The 20,308-nt window shown below is 38.3% G+C and overlaps 1 protein-coding gene across 1 annotated transcript in view; it reads right to left on the reverse strand.

Annotated features, from left to right (window-relative positions):
- The window catches only part of DTNBP1 (dystrobrevin binding protein 1), a 117,687-nt gene that overhangs the window by 79,782 nt on the left and 17,597 nt on the right, over positions 1-20,308 (reverse strand). Inside the window, exons 4-5 of the mRNA NM_001098600.1 lie at positions 5,787-5,847; positions 377-509 (exon numbers count right to left, since the gene is read on the reverse strand). Coding sequence (NP_001092070.1) covers positions 377-509; positions 5,787-5,847 — 194 coding nt within the window. The remainder of the gene's footprint in view (positions 1-376; positions 510-5,786; positions 5,848-20,308) is intronic.

Raw genomic sequence — 20,308 nt, forward strand, 5'->3', positions numbered from 1 at the left:
CAACACCTTTCAGAGTACATCCTACAGCCATAACGAAGGCACCCTAATCCCTTTAATTTCCAACATTTATATTTTTAAAGAGACTTAACGTCACAAAGCCAACCTGAATCACTTTACTAATCAACAAAATTATGTTTCCTGAGCAGAACTGAGGCAGAAAAAAATTAGTGGCATATTTTAGAAATCATTTCTACATTTTAAATCATTGTTTTCTGTCAAATCATCAGTTAATTAGAATACGAAATTAATTAGAACTCACTATCCCCCCCCCCAATCCTGTTAAGCAATAATTACATGTATTCTTAGAAAGTGTTGGAATTATACCAAGTTATTTTCATTCCTAGCAGTCACGGACAGATCCCGACCAAGGACTTACTCAGGTTTGCTGTCATGGATTCTAAATCTGCGATTAAGCCTGGAAGCTGCTGCAGCTGCTGCTGCAGCTCGAGCAGGCTGGTCTGCTTCTTCTCCCAGTGAGCAGAAAGCATAACCACTTCGCTGTCCACCAGCTGTAACACAGGAGAGGAGGGTAGAGTGAAGGCAGACCGGAGGCAGAGAGATTCGAGTCAGCATCATCAGTCAGCCAAGGTCATCGTCCAAAACCCTTCTACTGAGGACAGACAACAGAATACCCAAAAGAGACTGGAATTGTTTTTCTTCTTAGAAAAGAAACCACCTCTATATTCAGGGCAGAAAACCTCAAATTACTGCTTGGACCAGTGCATCTTAACCCCAAGAGAAAGCCCAGTGATGACCTTAGAAGTCACTTCTAACTAGTCCCTATTTTGAAGTAAACCATGCATTTAAGAATTCAAATCTAGAAAAAAAAATTAAACAAAAGCTACCACTAACAACCGAAAAGAAAACAAAAACAAACCCCACACATAATGAATGGGTAATTATTTGCTTGACAAAAAGGAATTATTTTAAAAGTTCCCTAATACATTTAGAATACATGCGATTCGATTTACATTTCAACAGGAACACTTATGGCATAAAATAAGGTAAATGGTACTTGCATACAAAGGAATTATTGAGGCAACTGATCAATTCCAGAAACAGGAGAAAAGGATTTATAGAAACAAAGAAGAAATTCAGAAAGGCAAGGTTCCTAATAGCAGGTTGTGAGATGCCAGGCCAGCCTAAAATAATTCTAACTTCTTTTTCTCAAGACTGTAAAGAAAATGACAGACATTAGTTTCTCCCAGACAATTTTGTTTTGGTCTTAACATGGTGAGAGAGCAAAGGGCCTAGAATAAGATTCAGGAGCATGGACAGGTCATCTTTGGAAAACATCACCAGTGATAAGCAAGAACTCTGAAAGGGACCCACAATCTGTACAATAAATATCAAGATTGCAAAATTCATTACATAACGGAAGAAAATGTACTTGAATTTTACATATAAATCAGAGTTCATAGTTACATTTTAAAAGGGACAATTTACACATCCCAAGATTAAGATTCTTCAAGAGCTGAAACATGAATACAACTGATTTTTACGGAATCTCACTAAAGCAAGCAAGAACTTTTAGAGGAGTAAATAGATCAAAATAAGATAGAAAATTCTTTAGTTGCATGTGGTGCTAGACTGTTGCAGTCTCGACAGGTTAATGTTCTAGGAATTCACAACATTGAAACTGAAAAATTAAGCGACAATAAAGAAGTGAGAAAGCTGCCTGTTTCCTCACGTTGGCCCCACCTCCCAAGCCTCCCCATCCCGTTATTCTGCCCACACTGGAGAGCCACCCACAGCATCTCACAGGCGAGCCTCAGCCGAGCTGGGGACCTGACACCGGCGTTGCTCCAGGAGCATTCCTCATTAATGTGGTAAACTCAACCATGCCTGGGCCAGCTAGTTTTTGTAAGGATCCCCAAGAGTAGTTTCAAAAATACTTATTGGCACTAACAGATACAGCTGTGATACAATAATACGGAAATGGGTGCTTGAAACAAGGATCCGTAGCCAGAGGATTCATTTGTAGTAACATCCAACAAGCTCCTACTACTGCCCACTCTGCCAGGCACTGTTTGAGGCAGTGGAGATTTCATGGTGAATAAAATAGAAAAAGAAAAAAAAAAAAATCCTGCCCTCTTGGTGGTTTAGTCTGGAGTAGGTCTCACAAATTCTCTTAGTTTCAGTTTTTAAACTCCAAAAAAAGAAAAAAATAATCCTGTCTCACAGGGCTGATGTGAAGACAAATAAGATATTTTCCCTGGTACAGGGCATATCTTTGTGTTTTTAGGGTCGCACCTGCAGCATACGGAAGTTCCTAGACTAAAAGTTGAGCTGGAGCTGCAGCTGCCTCCTTACACTACAGCCACAGCAACCCTTGGATCCTTAACCCACTGAGAGAGGGTGGGGATCGAACCCACATCCTCATGGATACTAGTCGAGTTCGTTACCACTGAGCTACGACAGGAATTCCTGGGTATACCTTTTTTAAAGTTTATTAAATCTTGTTTTTTTTAACCATTTTATTTATTTATTATTATTTTTTCTTTGTCTTTTCTATAGCCACACCCACGGCATATGGAGGTTCCCAGGCTAGGGGTCGAATCAGAGCTGCAGCCGCTGGCCTACACCACAGCCACAGCAACACGGGATCCGAACCTCCTCTTCAACCTACACCACAGCTCATGGCAACACCAGATCCTTAACCCACTGAGCGAGGCCAGGGATTGAACCCACAACCTCATGGTTCCTAGTCGGAGTCGTTAACCACTGAGCCACACGGGAACTCCAAGTTTATTAAATCTTAATTACTCTGATTCATTTTGTTAAAACTTTGAAAAATCCAAAACAAACAATTTTCAGATATTAGCCATTTCTCACTGAAAATTAAAGTGCTATGTATTTGAATATTAAAACTGAAGCACAGTATAGTTCATGTCTTTCACAAAATTGAAAATTATATTCTGTATATAAAGAAGTATACATAGATTAAATCAGAAAACATTAAATTATCTTAATTTAAAAGAATGGGACATTGAATGGATTCTCAGAAATCATTATCAGCTATTTCATAATAATGCTAAAACACTGTGAGCATCTTCTCTGTGCCAAGCCCTGTGCTAAGAAATTCACATATATCATCTCATTTAAACACAGCAACCCTGTAAACAGAGCAGTATTGTTTTTACAGAAGAAACTGGGGCACAATGAAGCTGAGTCACTTTCTCAAGGGCTACAGAGGAGCTAGACTCAATCCCAGAGAATTTGACACTTAAACTCATGCCCTTAGTCGATATTCTGGGGATTGTGTTACAGGGGGACATGAAAGGAAGAAGGAAAGCAAAAACTAGCAAAAGAAAGGGTTCTGGAAAAAAAATGTACTTCAACTTTACTAAGAAATGAGCTATCTCCAGAACGCCAATTTTTCTTCTCCAAGTGAACAGTTCTGCATAAACCCAGATTTAACACCAGAAATCACGTTTAAGCAGCAAGACAAAATTACAAATCACTCCAAAATCCCTTCTGGTAGAGACGGAAGTCAGGAGAAGAAAGAAAACGCAGCAAACGCCAGTGATCTTTAAAGTGGGTAACAGTAAGTCCCTGCTTTGTACGAAACTCCACAGTTCAGAGTCTGGGGATGATGTCATTTCATGTGATTCCCAGACAACTCTGTTTGGTAGGCAGGGTAAGGGGTGTTTCACCATTTTACATATGAGAAAACTAAAAACAGAGAGACTCTGTTTATCTGCCCAAGGTCAGAAGGACTGACTGCAGAAACTAAGGCTTCCCACATCCAGTTCAGTTCACTTTCCACCGCAGGCACAAGAGACGGACACTGAAACACAAAGAGTGAAGCATGCCCAACTCAGCCGGCTTACACACCGAGCTGTTAAAACACGATCTTCAATGGCAAGGCAAGCAAATATTTCCCAATAGGAAGCAAAGAATGACTGGAAGTATAACTTTAAAATGGTGCCCTCAGACTCCAACCCTTAAATCACTATCAATTATGTATTCATTTATGCATGCTAGGGAAGAGGAAAAAAAAATCAAAGAACTTAAAAGAAAAAACTTGTCGAAAAAGCCTAGACAGCTGTTCTCTAGGATACTGCTTGCACTTTAAGGCTGTATACTAAGGATTAGCTTCGAAGTAGTGGAGTATAAAATAATTTGTCAAACAAGATTGAATTGTCCTTAAATATATTTGTCCTGGTAAGTGGGGTAGACACTGGTTAAAGGCCACTAAACACACATGAGCACAGTCTGACCAAACACACACATGATAAAACACTTAGCATATTAAAGATATACATGTTAAATATTTACATATGCCTCAACAATACATCAGAGAGCATTAAAATAAACTTTCATTTTTAAAGCTGAGAACTACATTTCTGGAAATCAATAAAGGCACTTTTGATCCTTTATAAACAATCTCTACCTCTCTCTCTCTTTCATTTTTAAACTTCCTAGCTTAACCTTACACTGAGAGATGGAGCCATTGCAAATATCCAAGAGTTTTATGCGGGAGTCTCAGACTCAGTTCCCCAAGGACAAAAGCCTTCTATCCCTGTATATCTCTAAAGCTTTTGTTTTAGCATTTGACCCAGCTTCCAGTTTTTTTGTTTTTCGTTTGTTTTTTTTTAACAAATCTGATTTCAGTTCCCCTATGTTTTTTTTTTTTTTTTTTGGGGGGGGGGATGTTGTTTGTTTGTTTTTTGCCTTTTAGGATTTCTCTCTCTCTCCTTTTTTTTTTTTTTTTTTGCTTTATGTAAGTTCCCAGGCTAGGGGTTGAATCAGAGCTGTAGCTGCCAGCTTACCCAACAGCCACAGCAATGAGGGATCCTAGTCACATCTGCGACCTACACCACAGCTCACAGCAACATCACCCAGATCCTTAACCCACTGAGCAAGGCCAGGGATCGAACCCAAGGCCTCATGGATACCAGTCGGGTTCATCACCACTGAGCCACAACAGGCACTCCTCTCTTAATTTTTGTAAAAAACAAAACAAAACAATCTATCCAGCATTTAGGCGTTTTATAGCTATAGAGCTTTTCAAAGTATCTGGTCTGCCTCACTGACAGAAACCTATATTCTCCCCCTTCAGTAATTTCTAAGAGAAACACTAATATCTAAATTTTATCTTATGTATTACTGTGCTTTATATAACGATTACAGCTTCACTAATTTTGCTAAATGTTAAAAGTGAGACTGTCTATATTAATTAAAAGTCAGAATCACATAAGTGTTTTTGGAAAGAAAGTTTGACATCAATAGCACAAAGTATTTAATCATGGCTAAGAAAGCTTTAGGTAGATATACCAAATAATCTTAATTACAAGTCACATTTATTCATCATATACTCTATAGCATTAGTAAATAGTTTGTTCTTCTAAGTAACTGAAGTTGACTCCTGAAATTTTTATATTTATTTGCAAATAAGCAAGTTAATGACTGAGCAAAATTCAACTTCTGCCCCTCAAAAAGGAATTCTTAAATAGTAAGCAAAAAGAAGTGGCATCTCATATTTTACATATCCTGCAGAGGTATCAGACTCAAACGCAAAGCACTGTATTTGGATAAAATGAATATTTACTTATGACTCTAGAGTAAAAGTTATAAACTTTCTCAGCGAACTAAATTACTTGACTGAGAAATTATGAAAAGGTGCTTTAATATTTAGGGAATTTCATCATCAATTAGTAAATTAAATTTCAGATACCGTGCGAAACATTTTAACACAACCACAAATTAAACTTCTTAGAAACTAGCACTTAACGTTGCAAAAGGATATTTTCCCACGAGTGTTTAAGACTAGCCGACTCTACCTCTCCAGCACGTGCACACTCCTTGGCTCTTCGGTGGAGGGCTGCCCAGGTGTCTTCATACCTAAGAAAAGCAAAAAAAAATTCAAAATACAAACTATACACCAAAAAAATCCTAGCTAAAAAAATGAACCTGGAACATCCTATGGTGTCAGAAAGGAAACACTCAAAAAATACGGGAGATAAATTACGAAAGCACAGAAGTCAACTTGAAGGGGCTTCCGATGGTCAAATCTGGGTCAGCTTCAGCAACACAAACAATGGTAGTAATGGGTTATAACTCACAGAATAAAACACATCTCCCTGAGTTCACAGTGATTTAATAACTGAATAAATAAATGGGGCAGAAGGGGAAAACTCTTCCTTACAGTAGAATTCCAATTAATAATTATAGAAAAAATAGTAAAAATAGAAAATCACCATTTGATAAACAGTAATAATTATTTCAGGCAAGAGTCTAATAGATGCTAAAATTAGTGGGTGAAAGTATGAAGAAAAGAAGGATAATTTCATAGTCTCAAAGCATTTCTCCACAGGATATTCATTCATTTAAAGGGTGGCGGGGGACAGGAGTTCCCATCATGGCTCAATGGTTAATGAACCTTGCGGGGAGCCGAGGAGATACAGGAGGCCAAGGAAGGGAACTAGCCTGACGGCACAGTTCCGAAGGCAGGGTTCCTAACCGAGGAAAAAAAGCCCACCCGCCGGCACAGTTCCAAGGGCAGGTTTAGAAACAGAGAAAAGGGCTTACCCGGTGGCACAGTTCTGAGGGCAAGTTCTAAAAATAATGAGGCTCACCTGCTAATCCGACAACAATAGCAACAATAACAAAATGAAGGCTTTGCACACTAGTGCAAGAATAAAAATTGCTTCTTGGAAAATTCAGTCTTTCCTGTTATTTACTTATTACTCAGCCTTTTCTGTTATTTGCTATTCTTTGTTATTTTTCTATATTGTTTTGTGATTCAATAAAATTGGAACAACAAATATTGGAACAGTAATAAAATAATAAGAGTTTCACCTTGGTGAAATTCCCCCTATTCAGATCTAACGTAAGCAAAAACAAAGTGTTCATTGGTTTGTTACAAGTAAGAATAGGTTTTATTTTATTTATTTATTTATTTTTTGTCTTTTTGCCATTTCTTGGGCCGCTCCCGCGGCATATGGAAGTTCCCAGGCTAGGGGTCCAATCGGAGCTGAAGCCGCTGGCCTATGCCAGAGCCACAGCAACGAGGGATCCGAGCCGCGGCTGCAACCTACACCACAGCTCTGGATCGTTAACCCACTGAGCAAGGCCAGGGATCCAACCTGCAACCTCATGGTTTCTAGTCGGATTCGTTAACCACTGCGCCACGACGGGAACTCCCAAGAATACGTTTTAGAGTTAGGTCATTGTGGAGTGTATAATAGGTTACAATAGGTTAGACATACATTATTCTTGATGGAAAAAATAATAACCTTACTTTTAATAAGTTTTGTACGGGGCTTTTAAGTTTTATGAAATTAAGTTGCTTTGATATAAAAAATATTTTCTCACACTGTCCCCTGACCATAACGCTTTGAAGTTAGCACCTCAAGCTTTAATCTAAAAAATGAGTTTTTCTAAACGTTAAATTCTTGTGCTTGTGACCTTTCTAGTTGTTAAAGATTAGCTTAAAACAACAGGTGGCGCTTGCTAAGAGTAACCACCAGATGTTTTATACCAAATTGCCTTATTTTCATATAATGATTTTTCCACATAATGTTGTGTACCCATTAAAATTTTACATGATGCATTGTATCCGTTGGTTTTAATTAAAATCCTTAGACCACAATGTATATCTACTGTACCATGTAGTCTAAAATCGAACCTTTGAAAATATGACCTAAGCACTGTGATGTAAGTTATAATTAAGCTGTCTATATAAACTGTTACCTATGGTAATAAAATCTGAGCAGTCCAGCACCCTGAAAGAAGGGAAAAAGAGGCTGTCTCCGTGTGTTTCGCCGACACTGTCCATCCTCGGAGGGATACCCTGGCTGCTGGAGCTGGACTCCGGCAGAACCTGACTAGTATCCATGAAGATGCAGGTTCGATCCCTGGCCTCGCTCAGTTGGTTAAGAATCTGGCATTGCTGTGAGCTGCAGTGTAGGTCACAGACTCGGCTCAGATCCCGAGTGGCTGTGGCATAGGTGGGCAGCTACAGGTCCGATTCAGCCCCTAGCCTGGGAACCTCCATATGCTGTGGGTGAGGCCCTAAAAAGACAAAAAAATAAATAAATAAATAAAAGGGGAAAACAGTATTAACAGTGGAGAAACCTGGCAGACACTTAAGCATGTGATAAATATCAACATGAACAGTCACGAGATGTCCACATCATGTGCTTACTGACACAGCACCGGAAGGACAGAACACGCTCCTGGTAGTCTCACCATCAAAGTACTGACTTGAATTTAACTGTGAGAAAATAGCAGATAAATCCAAATTGAGGAACATTTTGCAAAATAACTAGCCAGTACTCTTCAAAAGTGTCAAGGTCATTAAAAAAAATAAAAGCATAAGAACTGTTACAGATTAAAGGAGATGAAGGAGATATGGTGACTAAATACAATTTGTGATCCTTGATTGGATCCTGAACCAGAAAAAAAGCACATTTTGAAGACAACTGATGAAACTGAATAAGGTATATAGTTTACTTATCACTGTTAATTTCCTGGTTTTGATCATTGCACTATTATACATGATCCTCAAAATATAAGAAACAAAAACTGACAGAATTGAAAGGAGGAACAGTTCTCCGATAATAGAGACTTCAATAACCCACTCTCAATAATAGGTAAAACCACACAGAGGGTAAGAAAAGAAAGAATTTGAACAACGCAATAAACCAACTAGATGTAAGAGGACATATACACAACACTCTATCCAACAAGAGAATACACTTCTACTCAAGGGCACATGGGACAGTCTCCAAAACAGACCATACGTTAAGCCACAAATTAAGTCTCATTAGATTTTAAAAGGCAGTATATGAGAAAATCTCTGAACCTTCTGCTCAAATTTTGTTGTGAACCTAAGAATGCCCTAAAAAATAAAGTTTGTATTTTTTAAAAAGATAGCTACCATATAAAAGGTGTTCTTTGACCACAACAGAATGAAGTTAGAAATTAATAACAAGACAAACACTAAAATAGTCACAAGTTTATGGAATTAAATAAAACACTCTTAAACAATCAATGGGCCAAATAAGAAATCACAAAGGAAATCAGAAAATCTTGAGATGAATGAAAATAAAACTACAACATATCAAAACTATGAGATGCATCAAAAGCAGAGCTAAGAGGGAAATTTATAGCTATAAATGTTTACATTTAAACAAAGATATTGGTAAACGAAATTCAACAATACATTAAAAGGCTAACACATCATTATCAAGTGGGTTTATTCCAGGGATACAAGAATGGTTCAACATCCATAAATCAATAATGTGATACACCATATTAACAAAATGAAGGATAAAACTCTCATGATCATCTCAAAAGATGCAGAAAAAGCATTTAATAAACTTCAACATCCATTTATCATTAAAAACTCTCAACGAAGTGGGTATAATGTAACTCACCACAATAAAGTCCATATGTGACAAACCCATAGCTAATAACATACTCAACAGTGAAAAGCTTAAACCTTTCCCCTAAGGTCAAGGACAAGACAAGGATGCCCAAACTCACCATTCTTATTCAACACAGTGTTGGAAGTTCTAGCCAGAGCAATTAGGCAAGAAAAAGAAACAAAAGGTATCCAAATCAGGCAGGAAGAAGGAAAACTCATTATTTGAAGATTATATGACATTACATACAGAAAAATCCTAAAGACTCTACCAAAATCCTGTTAGAACCAATAAATGTGGTAAAGTTACAGGATTCAGAATCGACACCAAAAAAATCCATTGTGTTAATGACAAACTAGCAGGAAGTGAAATTAAGAAAACAATTCCATTTACAACTGCATCAAAAAGAATAAAATACCTCAGAATAAATTTAACCAAGGAGGCACAGGAATTGTACATTGAAAACTATAAGATATTCATGAAAGATGGAGTTCCCATTGTGGTACAGCAGAAACGAATCCGACTAGGAACCATGAGGTTTCGGGTTCCACCCCTGGCCTTGCTCAGTGGGTTAAGGATCTGGCCTTGCTGTGAGCTGTGGTGTAGGTTGCAGATGCAGCTCAGATCTGGCGTTGTGGCTGTAGTGTAGGCTGGTAGCTACAGCTCCAATAAGACCCCTAGCCTAGGAATCTCTTTATGTTGCGGGTGTGGCCCTAAAACGATGAAAGAAAAAAAAAATTTGTATGGAACCACAAAAGACCCAAAATAGACAAAGCTATCTTAAGAAAGAACAAAGCTGGAAGCATCGTGTTTCCTCATTTCAATGTCTCTTAAAAAACTGTAATGGGAGTTCCCGTCGTGGCACAGTGGTTATCGAATCCGACTACGAACCATGAGGTTGTGGGTTCGGTCCCTGCCCTTGCTCAGTGGGTTAACGATCCGGCGTTGCCGTGAGCTGTGGTGTAGGTCGCAGACGCGGCTCGGATCCCGCGTTGCTGTGGCTCTGGCGTAGGCTGGTGGCTTCAGCTCCGATTCAGCCCCTAGCCTGGGAACCTCCATATGCCGCGGGAGCGGCCCAAGAAATAGCAACAACAACAACAACAACAAAAAGACAAAAGACAAAAAAAAAAACAAAAAACTGTAATAATCAAAACAGTATGTAATTGGAATAAAAACAGACACAGAGATCAATGGAACAGAATAGAGAATCCAGAAATAAACCCACACAAATACGATCAATTAGTTGACAATAAAGGAGCCAAGACTATACAATGAGGAAATGATGGTCTCTTCAGCAAAAGGTGCAGGGAAAACTGGACAGCCACATGCAAAAGAATGAAACTGGACTACTGTCTTACATACACCGCACTGCCAAATTAACTCAAGATGTATTAAAGACCTGAATGTAGGACCTGAAACCATAAAACTCCTATAAAAAAACAGGCAGTAAGCTCCCTGACATAGGTCTTGGTGATGATTTTTTTTTTTTTTTGGCCACACCCACAGCACACAGAAGTCTGGGCCAGGGATCAAACATATACCAAAGCTGTAACCAGAGCCGCAGAAGTGACAATACCAGATTCTTAACCTTCTGAGTCACCAGGGGACTCCTTGGTGAGGATTTTTGGGATCTGACACCAAAAGCAAAGTCAAAAAAGGCAAAAATAAAAAAGCACAATGGCATCAAACTGAAAAGCTCCTTGCATAGCCAAGGAAACTATCAACAAAATGGAATCAATCTACTGAATGTGAGAAAATACTTGCAAATCAAAAATATAAGGACTTAATATCCAAAGTATGTGAAGAAATCATACAACTCAATAGCAAAAAAGCAAACAATCTGATTAAAAAATGAATAGAGGCTTTGAACAGACATTTTCCCAAAGATATACAAATGACCAACAGGTACATGGAAAGGCACTCAGCATCAGTGATCACCAAAAAAATGCCAATCGAAACCACAGTGAAGAATCCCTTCACCCCTGTTAGATGGCTATTATCAAAACACAGCAAATGACAAGTATTTGAGAGGATGTGGAGACAAGGGAACCCTTGCACACTGTTGGTGGGAATGTCACTTGTAGCCACTACAAAAAATAGCATGGAGTTTCCTCAAAAAAAATTAAAAATAGAATATACAATTCAGCAATTCCATTCCTGGGTACATTTCCAAAGAAAACAAAAAAAAAGTAATTTGACAAGGTACATGCACCCCAATGTTCATAGCATTATTTAAAATTGTCAAGGGAGTTCCCATTGTAGCTCAGCAGGAAGAAACCCAACTAGCATCCATGAAGATGCGGTTCGATCCCCGCCCTTACTCAGTACGTTAAGGATCCCTCGTTGTCGTGAGCTGTGGTGTAGGTCGCAGAATCAGTTCAGGTCCTGCATTGCTGTGCCTGTGGCACAGGCCAGCCACTGTAGCTCCAATTCGACCCCTAGCCTGGGAACTTCGATATGCCACAGGTATGGGCCTAAAAAGCAAAAAATTAAAAATAAAAATAAAATTTTCAAGACATGGAAGCAAACTTTGCCACTTGCAACAACATGGATGGGCCGGGAGGGTATTAGGCTTAGTGATTAAGTCAGGGAAAGACAAATATCGTAGGTTACCACTTACATGTGCAATCTAAAAAATAAAGCAAAAAATGAATATAACCAAACAGAAACAGACTCACAAAGAACGAAGTAGCGGTCACCAGTGGAGAGAAGTGGTCACCAGTGGAGAGAGAGCAGGGGGGGAGGGAAAGCTAGAGGGAGGGAATTAAGCAGCACAAAGGACTACGTATGAAATAAATAAGCACAAGGATATCTTGTACCGCACAGGGAATACAGCCGATAATTTATAATAACTTTAAATGGAGTATAATCTACTAAAAGTTTGAATCACCAGGTTGTATACCTGAAACTAATATTGTACATCACCTACACTTCAACTGAAGTATTTAAAAATAAATAAATAAATAACAAAACAAAATAAATCCGAATTCATAGATACAGAGAACCAGGGGTTGCCAAAGGCAGCGGGTGAGGGGTTGGGGTGTGTGTGTGTGTGTGTGTGTGGGTGTGTGTGTGTGTGTGTGTGTGTGTGAAATGGGTAAAGGCAATCAAACACATAAACTTTCAGTTACATACAATGTACAGCATGGTGACTATACTTAGTAATAACTGTACTGCATATTTGAAAGCTGCTAAAAGAGTAAAACATAAAAGTCATCATCACAAGAAAAAAGTATTTTAACTATGCATGATGAGGGACACTAACTAGATTTATTGTGGTGATCATTTTGGAATATATACAAATATTGAGTCACTACGCTGTACACCTGAAACTAATAGTGTCATACGTCAATTGTCTCTCATTTTTTAAAAATGTTCAGGCTTAAGAAAAAAGAAAAGATCTCAAATCAACAGCCTAACTTCACAATCCAAGGAGCTAGAAAAAGAACAAACTGAATCAATAGCGAGCAGAATGAAGGAAACAGTGAAGAGGTTTAAGAAAATGATTCTAGGAGTTTCCTTCGTGACTCAGTGGTTAATAAACCCAAGTAGCATCCATGAGGATGCGGGTTCGATCCCTGGCCTTGATCAGTGGGGTAAGGACCTCGTGTTGCCCTGAGCTGTGGTGTAGGTTGCAGATGTGGCTCAGATCCAGCATTGCTGTGGCCGTGGTGTAGGCTGGCAGCTGTAGCTTCGATTGGACGCCTAGCCCGGGAATCTCCGTGTGCTGTGGGCGCAGCCCTAAAAAAATAAAAATAAAAATAAAAAAAAAGAAAGGAAAAGAAAGAAAGAAAGAAAGAAAGAAAAGAAAAGAAAAGAAAAGAAAACAATTCTATCTAAATAGCAACACATTTTTTTAAGGAATTGACCAAGGAAGTGAAAGACTTGTACAATGAAAACTACAAAACACTGCTGAAAGAAATTTAAAAAGACATAACTAGATGGAAAGATATCTAGTGTTCACTGAATGGAAGACATTCATTTTTAATCATTTTTATTTTTTCCATTATAGTTAAAGTGCCCTGTCAATCTCTACTGTACAACAAAGTGACTCAGTCTCACATATATATACATTCTTCTTCTCACATTATCCTCATCATGCTCCATTACAAGTGACTAGATATAGTTCCCTGTGCTATACAGCAGGATCTCATTGCTTATCCACTCCAAATGCAATAGCTTGCATCTATTAACCCCAGATTCCCAGTCTATCCCACTCTCTCCCCCTCCCCTTCAGCAACGACAAGTCTGTTGTTAAGACGTTGTTGATAGAACCACGATAATCTACAAGTGCAATGTGTAATCCCTTCCAAAATCTCAATGGTATTCTTTGTGGAATTAGAAAAAAAAATTCATACTAAAATTCATATAGAATGTCAAGGGATCCTGAAAAGCCAAGACAATCTTGAAAAGACAAAGTTGGAAGACTTGTAGTTCTTGATTTCAAAGCTTACTACAAAGCCACAATAATCAAAACAATGCGGTACTGGTATAAAGAGAGCATATAGGCCAATGAAACAGAGAGCCAGAAATAAACTCTTACAAGTATGGTCAAAGAATTTCCAACAGATGTGCTAGGATAGTCTTTTCAACAAATATGCTGGTGCTGGGGAAACTGGTATCCGCATGCAAAAGAATAAAGTTGGACTCAACACCATATACAAAAATTAAGTAAAAACGAACCAAAATACCCAAATCTAAGAAAACTAATACGTTAGAAGAAAACATACAGAAAAGCTTCATGACATCAGATTTGGTGATGATTTCTTGTCTATCACACCAAAGGTACAGGCAACAATGAAAATAGACAAACTGGACTTCATTGAACTAGAAACTTTTAGATATCAAAGAACACAATCAACAGATTAAAAAATGCAACTCCCAAAATGGAAGAAAGTATTTATAAATCACATATCTGATAAGGGATTAATACTCAGAATATACAGAAAACTGCTAGCACTCAATCAAAACAAAAACAAACAAACAAAAAAAACCAAACAAGTTTTGGGGAAAGGTAACCAGTGAAATGTACCCTGAGAGGGAAAGTAAGATGGTGCAGCTGCCAGGGAAACAGTATAGTGGTTCTTCAAAAACTTAAAAGTAGGGAATTCCCGTTGTGGCACAGTGGTTAACGAATCCGACTAGGAACCATGAGGTTGCAGGTTCGGTCCCTGCCCTTGCTCAGTGGGTTAAGGATCTGGTGTTGCCATGAGCTGTGGTGTAGGTTGCAGACGCGGCTCGGATCCCTCGTTGCTGTGGCTCTGGCGTAGGCCGGAGGCTACAGCTTCGATTTGACCCCTAGCCTGGGAACCTCCATATGCCACGTGATTGGCCCAAAGAAATAGCAAAAAGACAAAAAAAAAAAAAAAAAAAAAAACTTAAAAGTAGAATTACCATGATTCAGCATTTCCTCTTCTGAGTATATATTGCCAAAAAAGCTGAAAGCTGTGTCCTGAAGAGATACTTTGCACACCCATGTTCATAGCAGCACTATTCATAGCAGCCAATAAATGGATGCAAACCAAGTGTCCATTAATTGATTAATAAGCCAAATATGGCATAGTCATACAAAGGAATAATATTTGAAATATTATTTCTGTCTTAAAGAAGACAGAAATTCCTTTGGGGACTTCCTGTTGCGGCACAGCGGTAACGAACCTGAATAGTATCCATGAGGATGCAGGTTTGATCCATGACCTTGCTCAGTGGGTTAAGGATCTGGCTTGCTGTGAGCTGTGGTGTAGGTCACAGATGTGGCTTGGATCCCACGTTGCTGTGGCTGTGGTGTAGGCGGGCAGCTATAGCTCTGACTGGACCCCTAGCCTGGGAACTTCCATATGCCACAGATATGGCCTTAAAAAGCCGAAAAAAAAAAAGAAAAAAAAGAAAAAGAAGTTCCTTTGAATTAGTGTCAATGACAGTGGTGCTCATTTTATAATACACAGAAAAACCGAATAACTATGTTGTGCGCCAGGAACTAACATCGTATTTAGGTCAACTATACTTCAAAAACAAACAAGAAAACAAACAGAAAAAGAGGTCAGATTTGTGGTTACCAGAGGCAGGAAGCAGAGGGAGGGGAACTGGATGAAGGCCATGAAAAACTACATACTTCCAATTGGTAAGAGAGCTAAGTACACAACCAGGGATGTCATGCGTAGCATGATTAATATAAATAACACTTCTGTACATTACACATGAAGTTGTGAGAGTCAATTCTTAGAGTTCTCATCATAAGGAAAAAGTTCTTTTTTTTTCCTTTTATTTTGTATCTAGAGGAGGTAACAGATACTCACTAAACTTACTGTGGCAATATCACGAGATATCTAAGTCACATCATTATGCTGTTAACACCTTAACCTTATACGGCAGTGTAGGGCAACTCAGTCAATTCAACTCAATCAATAAAACTGGAAACATCAATTCAATTCAATCAGTAAAACTGGAAAAATCAATTCAACTTACTCAAAACTGGGAGAAATTCTGACATATGCTACATGAATGAAACTATATTTACTGTGCCAGTACCATATGGTTTTGATGACTCCAGCTTTGTAGTATAAAGTCAGGGAGCCTGATTCCTCCAGCTCCATTTTTCTTTTTCAGGATGTCTTTGGCTCTTCTGGGTCTTTTGTGCTTCCAAACAAACTTTAAAATATTTTGTTCGAGTTCTGTGAAAAATGTCCTTGGTAATTGGATAAGGATTGTACTGAATCTGCAGAGTACCTTGGGTAGTATAGTCATTTTGATAATATTGACTCTTTCAATCCAAGAGCATGGTATATCTTTCCATCTATTTGTGTCATCTTTGATTTTTTTCATCAGTGTTTTATAGTTTTCAGAGTACAAGTCTTTTGTCTCTTTAGGTTGGTTTACTACTAGGTATTTTATTCTTTTTGATGTTATGGTAAAAGGGATTGCTTCCCTAATTTCTCTTTCTACACATTTTTAATTAAAATAATTTTATGATTTAAATATCTGCCATTTAAAATGGTCTTTCAAATCAAGAAAAGAAAGAGCTGGTTCTTTGAAAAGGTAAAGAAAATTGAAAAACCTCTGGCCAGACTCACCAAGAAAAGGAGAGAAAAAACCCAAATAAACAAAGTAAGAAATGAAAAAGGAGAAATCACAACAGATACTGCAGAAATATAAAAAACATAAGAGAATACTATGAACAATTGTACGCCAACAAATTTGACAACCTAGAAGAAATGGACAACTTTCTAGAGACTTACAGCCTGCCAAAACACAATCAAGAAGAAACAGGAGTTCCCGTCTTGGCACAGTGGTTAACGAATCCGACTAGGAACCATGAGGTTGTGGGTTCGGTCCCTGCCCTTGCTCAGTGGGTTAACAATCCGGCGTCGCCGTGAGCTGTGGTGTAGGTTGCAGACATGGCTCGGATCCCGCGTTGCTGTGGCTCTGGCGTAGGCCGGTGGCTACAGCTCCGATTAGACCCCTAGCCTGGGAACCTCCATACGCCGCAGGAGCGGCCCAAGAAATAGCAACAACAACAAAAGACAAAAGACAAAAAAAAAAAAAAAAAAAAAAAGAAACAGATCAGGAGTTCCCGTCGTGGCGCAGTGGTTAACGAATCATGAGGAATTCGCAGTGGTTAAGGAATCATGACAAAAAGACAAAAAAAAAAAAAAAAAAAAAAAAAAAAAGAAGAAACAGATCAAGCGAACAGACCAATTGCTGGAAATGACATTGAATATGTCATAAAAACACTCCCTACAAATAAAAGTCCAGGACCAGATGTCTTCCAAGTGAATTCTACCAAACATACAAAGAGGAACTTATACCCATCCTCCTTAAACTTTTTCAAAAGCCTGAGGAAGAAGAAACACTCCCAAAGACATTCTGTGAAGCCACCATCACCCTAATACCAAAACCACACAAAGATGCCACCAAAAAAGAAAACCATAGGCCAATATCTCTGATGAATATAGATGAAAAAATTCTCAACGCAATTTTAACCAACCGAATCCGACAACATATAAAAACATCATATACCACGACCATGTGGGATTCATCCCAGGTTCACGAGGATGGTTCAGCACAAGCAAATCAATCAACATCATACACCGCATCAACAAAAGAAAAGTCAAAAACTACATGATCATCTGAATAGATGCAGAAAAAGCATGTGACAAAGTCCAACATCCATTCATGATAAAAACTCTTACCAAAGTGAGTATAGAGGGAACATACCTTAACGTAATAAAAGCCATTTATGACAAACCCACAGCAAATATAATACTCAGTGGAGAAAAGCTGAAAGCCTTCCCACTACAATCTGGAACAAGACAAGGATGCCCTCTCCCACCACTTTTATTCAGCATAGTATTGGAAGTCCTAGCCGCAGCAACAAGACAAACAAAAGAAATAAAAGGTATCCAAATGGGAAGAGAAGAGGTAAAATTGTCACTCTATGCAGATGACATGATACTGTATTTAGAAAACCTTAAGGACTCCACACAAAAACTACTTGAACTGACCAACAAATTCAGCAACGTAGCAGGACAAAAGATTAACACTCAGAAATCAGTCGCATTTCTGTATATAACAATGAAATATTACAAAAGAAATACAAAAATACAATACCCTTTAAAATTGCACCCCAAAAAATCAAATACCTGGGTATACACCTGACCAAGGAGGTGAAAGACTTTTATACTGAGAACTATAAAACATTAAGCAAGGAAATTAAAGAGGATTCAAAGAAATGGAAAGATATTCCATGCTCTTGGGCTGGAAAAATTAATATTGTAGAAATGGCCATACTACCCAAAGCAACCTACAGATTCAATGCAATCCCTATCAAATTACCCATGACATTTTTTACAGAACTAGCACAAACAATCCAAACACTTATATGCAACCACAAAAGACCCAGAATTGCCAAAGCAATTCTGAGGAACAAAAACCAAGTAGGAGGCATAACACTCCCAGACTTCAGGCAATATTACAAAGCCTCAGTAATCAAGACAGTGTGGTACTGGTACCAAAACAGACATACAGACCAATGGAACAGAATAGAGAACCCAGAAATAAAGCCATGCATGTATGGTCAATTAATCTTTGACAAAGGAGGCAAGAATATTAAATGGGAAAAAGACAGTCTTTCCAGCATGTGTTGCTGGGAAAACTGGACAGGTACACGCAAATCAATGAAACTAGAACACATTCGCACACCATACACCAAAATAAACTCAAAATGGCTGAAAGACTTAAATGTAAGACAAGACACCACCAAACTCCTGGAAGAGAACATAGGCAAAACATTCTCTGACATCAACCTTACAAATGTTTTCTCAGGTCAGTCTTCCAAAGCAATAGAAATAAAAGCAAAAATAAACCAACAGAACCTAAACAAACTTACAAGCTTTTGCACAGCAAAGGAAACCATAAAAAAAAAAGACAACTTACAGAATGGGAGAAAATAGTTTCAAACGATGTAATTGACAAGGGCTTAGTCTCTAAAATAGACAAACAACCTACGCAACTCAACAGCAAAAAAAGGCAACAACCCAATTAAAAAATGGGCAAGAGACCTGAATAGACATTTCTCCAAAGAAGACATACAGAAGGCCAATAAGCACATGAAAAAAATGCTCAACATCACTAATTATTAGAGAAATGCAAATCAAAACTACTATAAGGTACCACCTCATACCAGTCAGAATGGCCATCATTAAAAGTCCACAAATAACAAATGCTGGAGAAGATGTGGAGAAAAGGGAACCCTCCTGCACTGCTGGTGGGAATGTAAATTGGTACAACCACTATGGAGAACAGTATGGAGGTACCTTAGAAAACTCTACATAAAACTACCATATGACCCAGCAACCCCACTCTTGGGCATACATCCAGACAAAACTTTCCTTGAAAGACACATGTACCCACATGTTCACTGTAGCTCTGTTCACAATAGCCAAGACATGGAAACAATGTAAATGCCCATTGACAGATGACTGGATTAAGAAGATGTGCTATATATACACAATGGAATACTACTCAGCCATAAAAAAAGAACAAAATAATGCCATTTGCAGCAACATGGATGGAACTAAAGACTCTCCTACTGAGTGAAGTAAGTCAGAAAGAGAAAGACAAATACCATATGATTTCACTTATATCTGGAATCTAATATATGGCACAAATGAACCTTTCCACAGAAAAGAAAATCATGGACATGAAGAACAGACTTGTGATTAACAAGAGGGAGGGGGAGGGAGTAGGAGTGACTGAGAATTTGGGGTTAATAGATGCAAACTATTGCCTTTGGAACAGATAAGCAATGGGATCCTGCTGTATAGCACTGGGAACATTGTCTGGTCACTTGTGATGGCGTATGATAACGTGAGAAAAAAGAAAGTATACATGTATGTGTGACTGGGTCATCTTGCTGTGCAGTAGAAAACTGACAGAACACTGCTAATCAGCTATAATGGAATAAAAGTCAGTATAAAAAAATAAACTACAATATAAAATAAAAAATAAAATGGTCTCTCAGTATTAGTTCCAAAGAGAAAATACTGTTTCAGTGCAATGAACAGACACATTATAGACATTCCTATGGTTGTAAAATTTTCAAATTTAGTCACCAAATGCATCCCACCCCTCAAACCTACCACACAGAAGTCTACCCCCCTAAAATAAATTTTTCAATGAAGTCATTTCACCTAAATCACTAAATTAAAAAAATAAAGACAACATACAAAGAGTACATCATTAATTAATTTTTACTATACCTCCTTTCATGTTCACCTACGTTCCTTACTCAACAAAGCCAAGCAGGAAAATAATGTCAAATTAAGCACTCAGAAGAAAAAAGTCCCCAGATTTAGCAACCATAAAAAGAAACCAGGGAGTTCCCATTGTGGCTCAGCAGTAACGAACCTGAATAGTATCCATGAGGTTTGACCCCT

The sequence above is a fragment of the Sus scrofa genome, chromosome 7 (assembly GCF_000003025.6).
Source record: "Sus scrofa isolate TJ Tabasco breed Duroc chromosome 7, Sscrofa11.1, whole genome shotgun sequence".
Classification (NCBI taxonomy): domain Eukaryota; kingdom Metazoa; phylum Chordata; class Mammalia; order Artiodactyla; family Suidae; genus Sus; species Sus scrofa.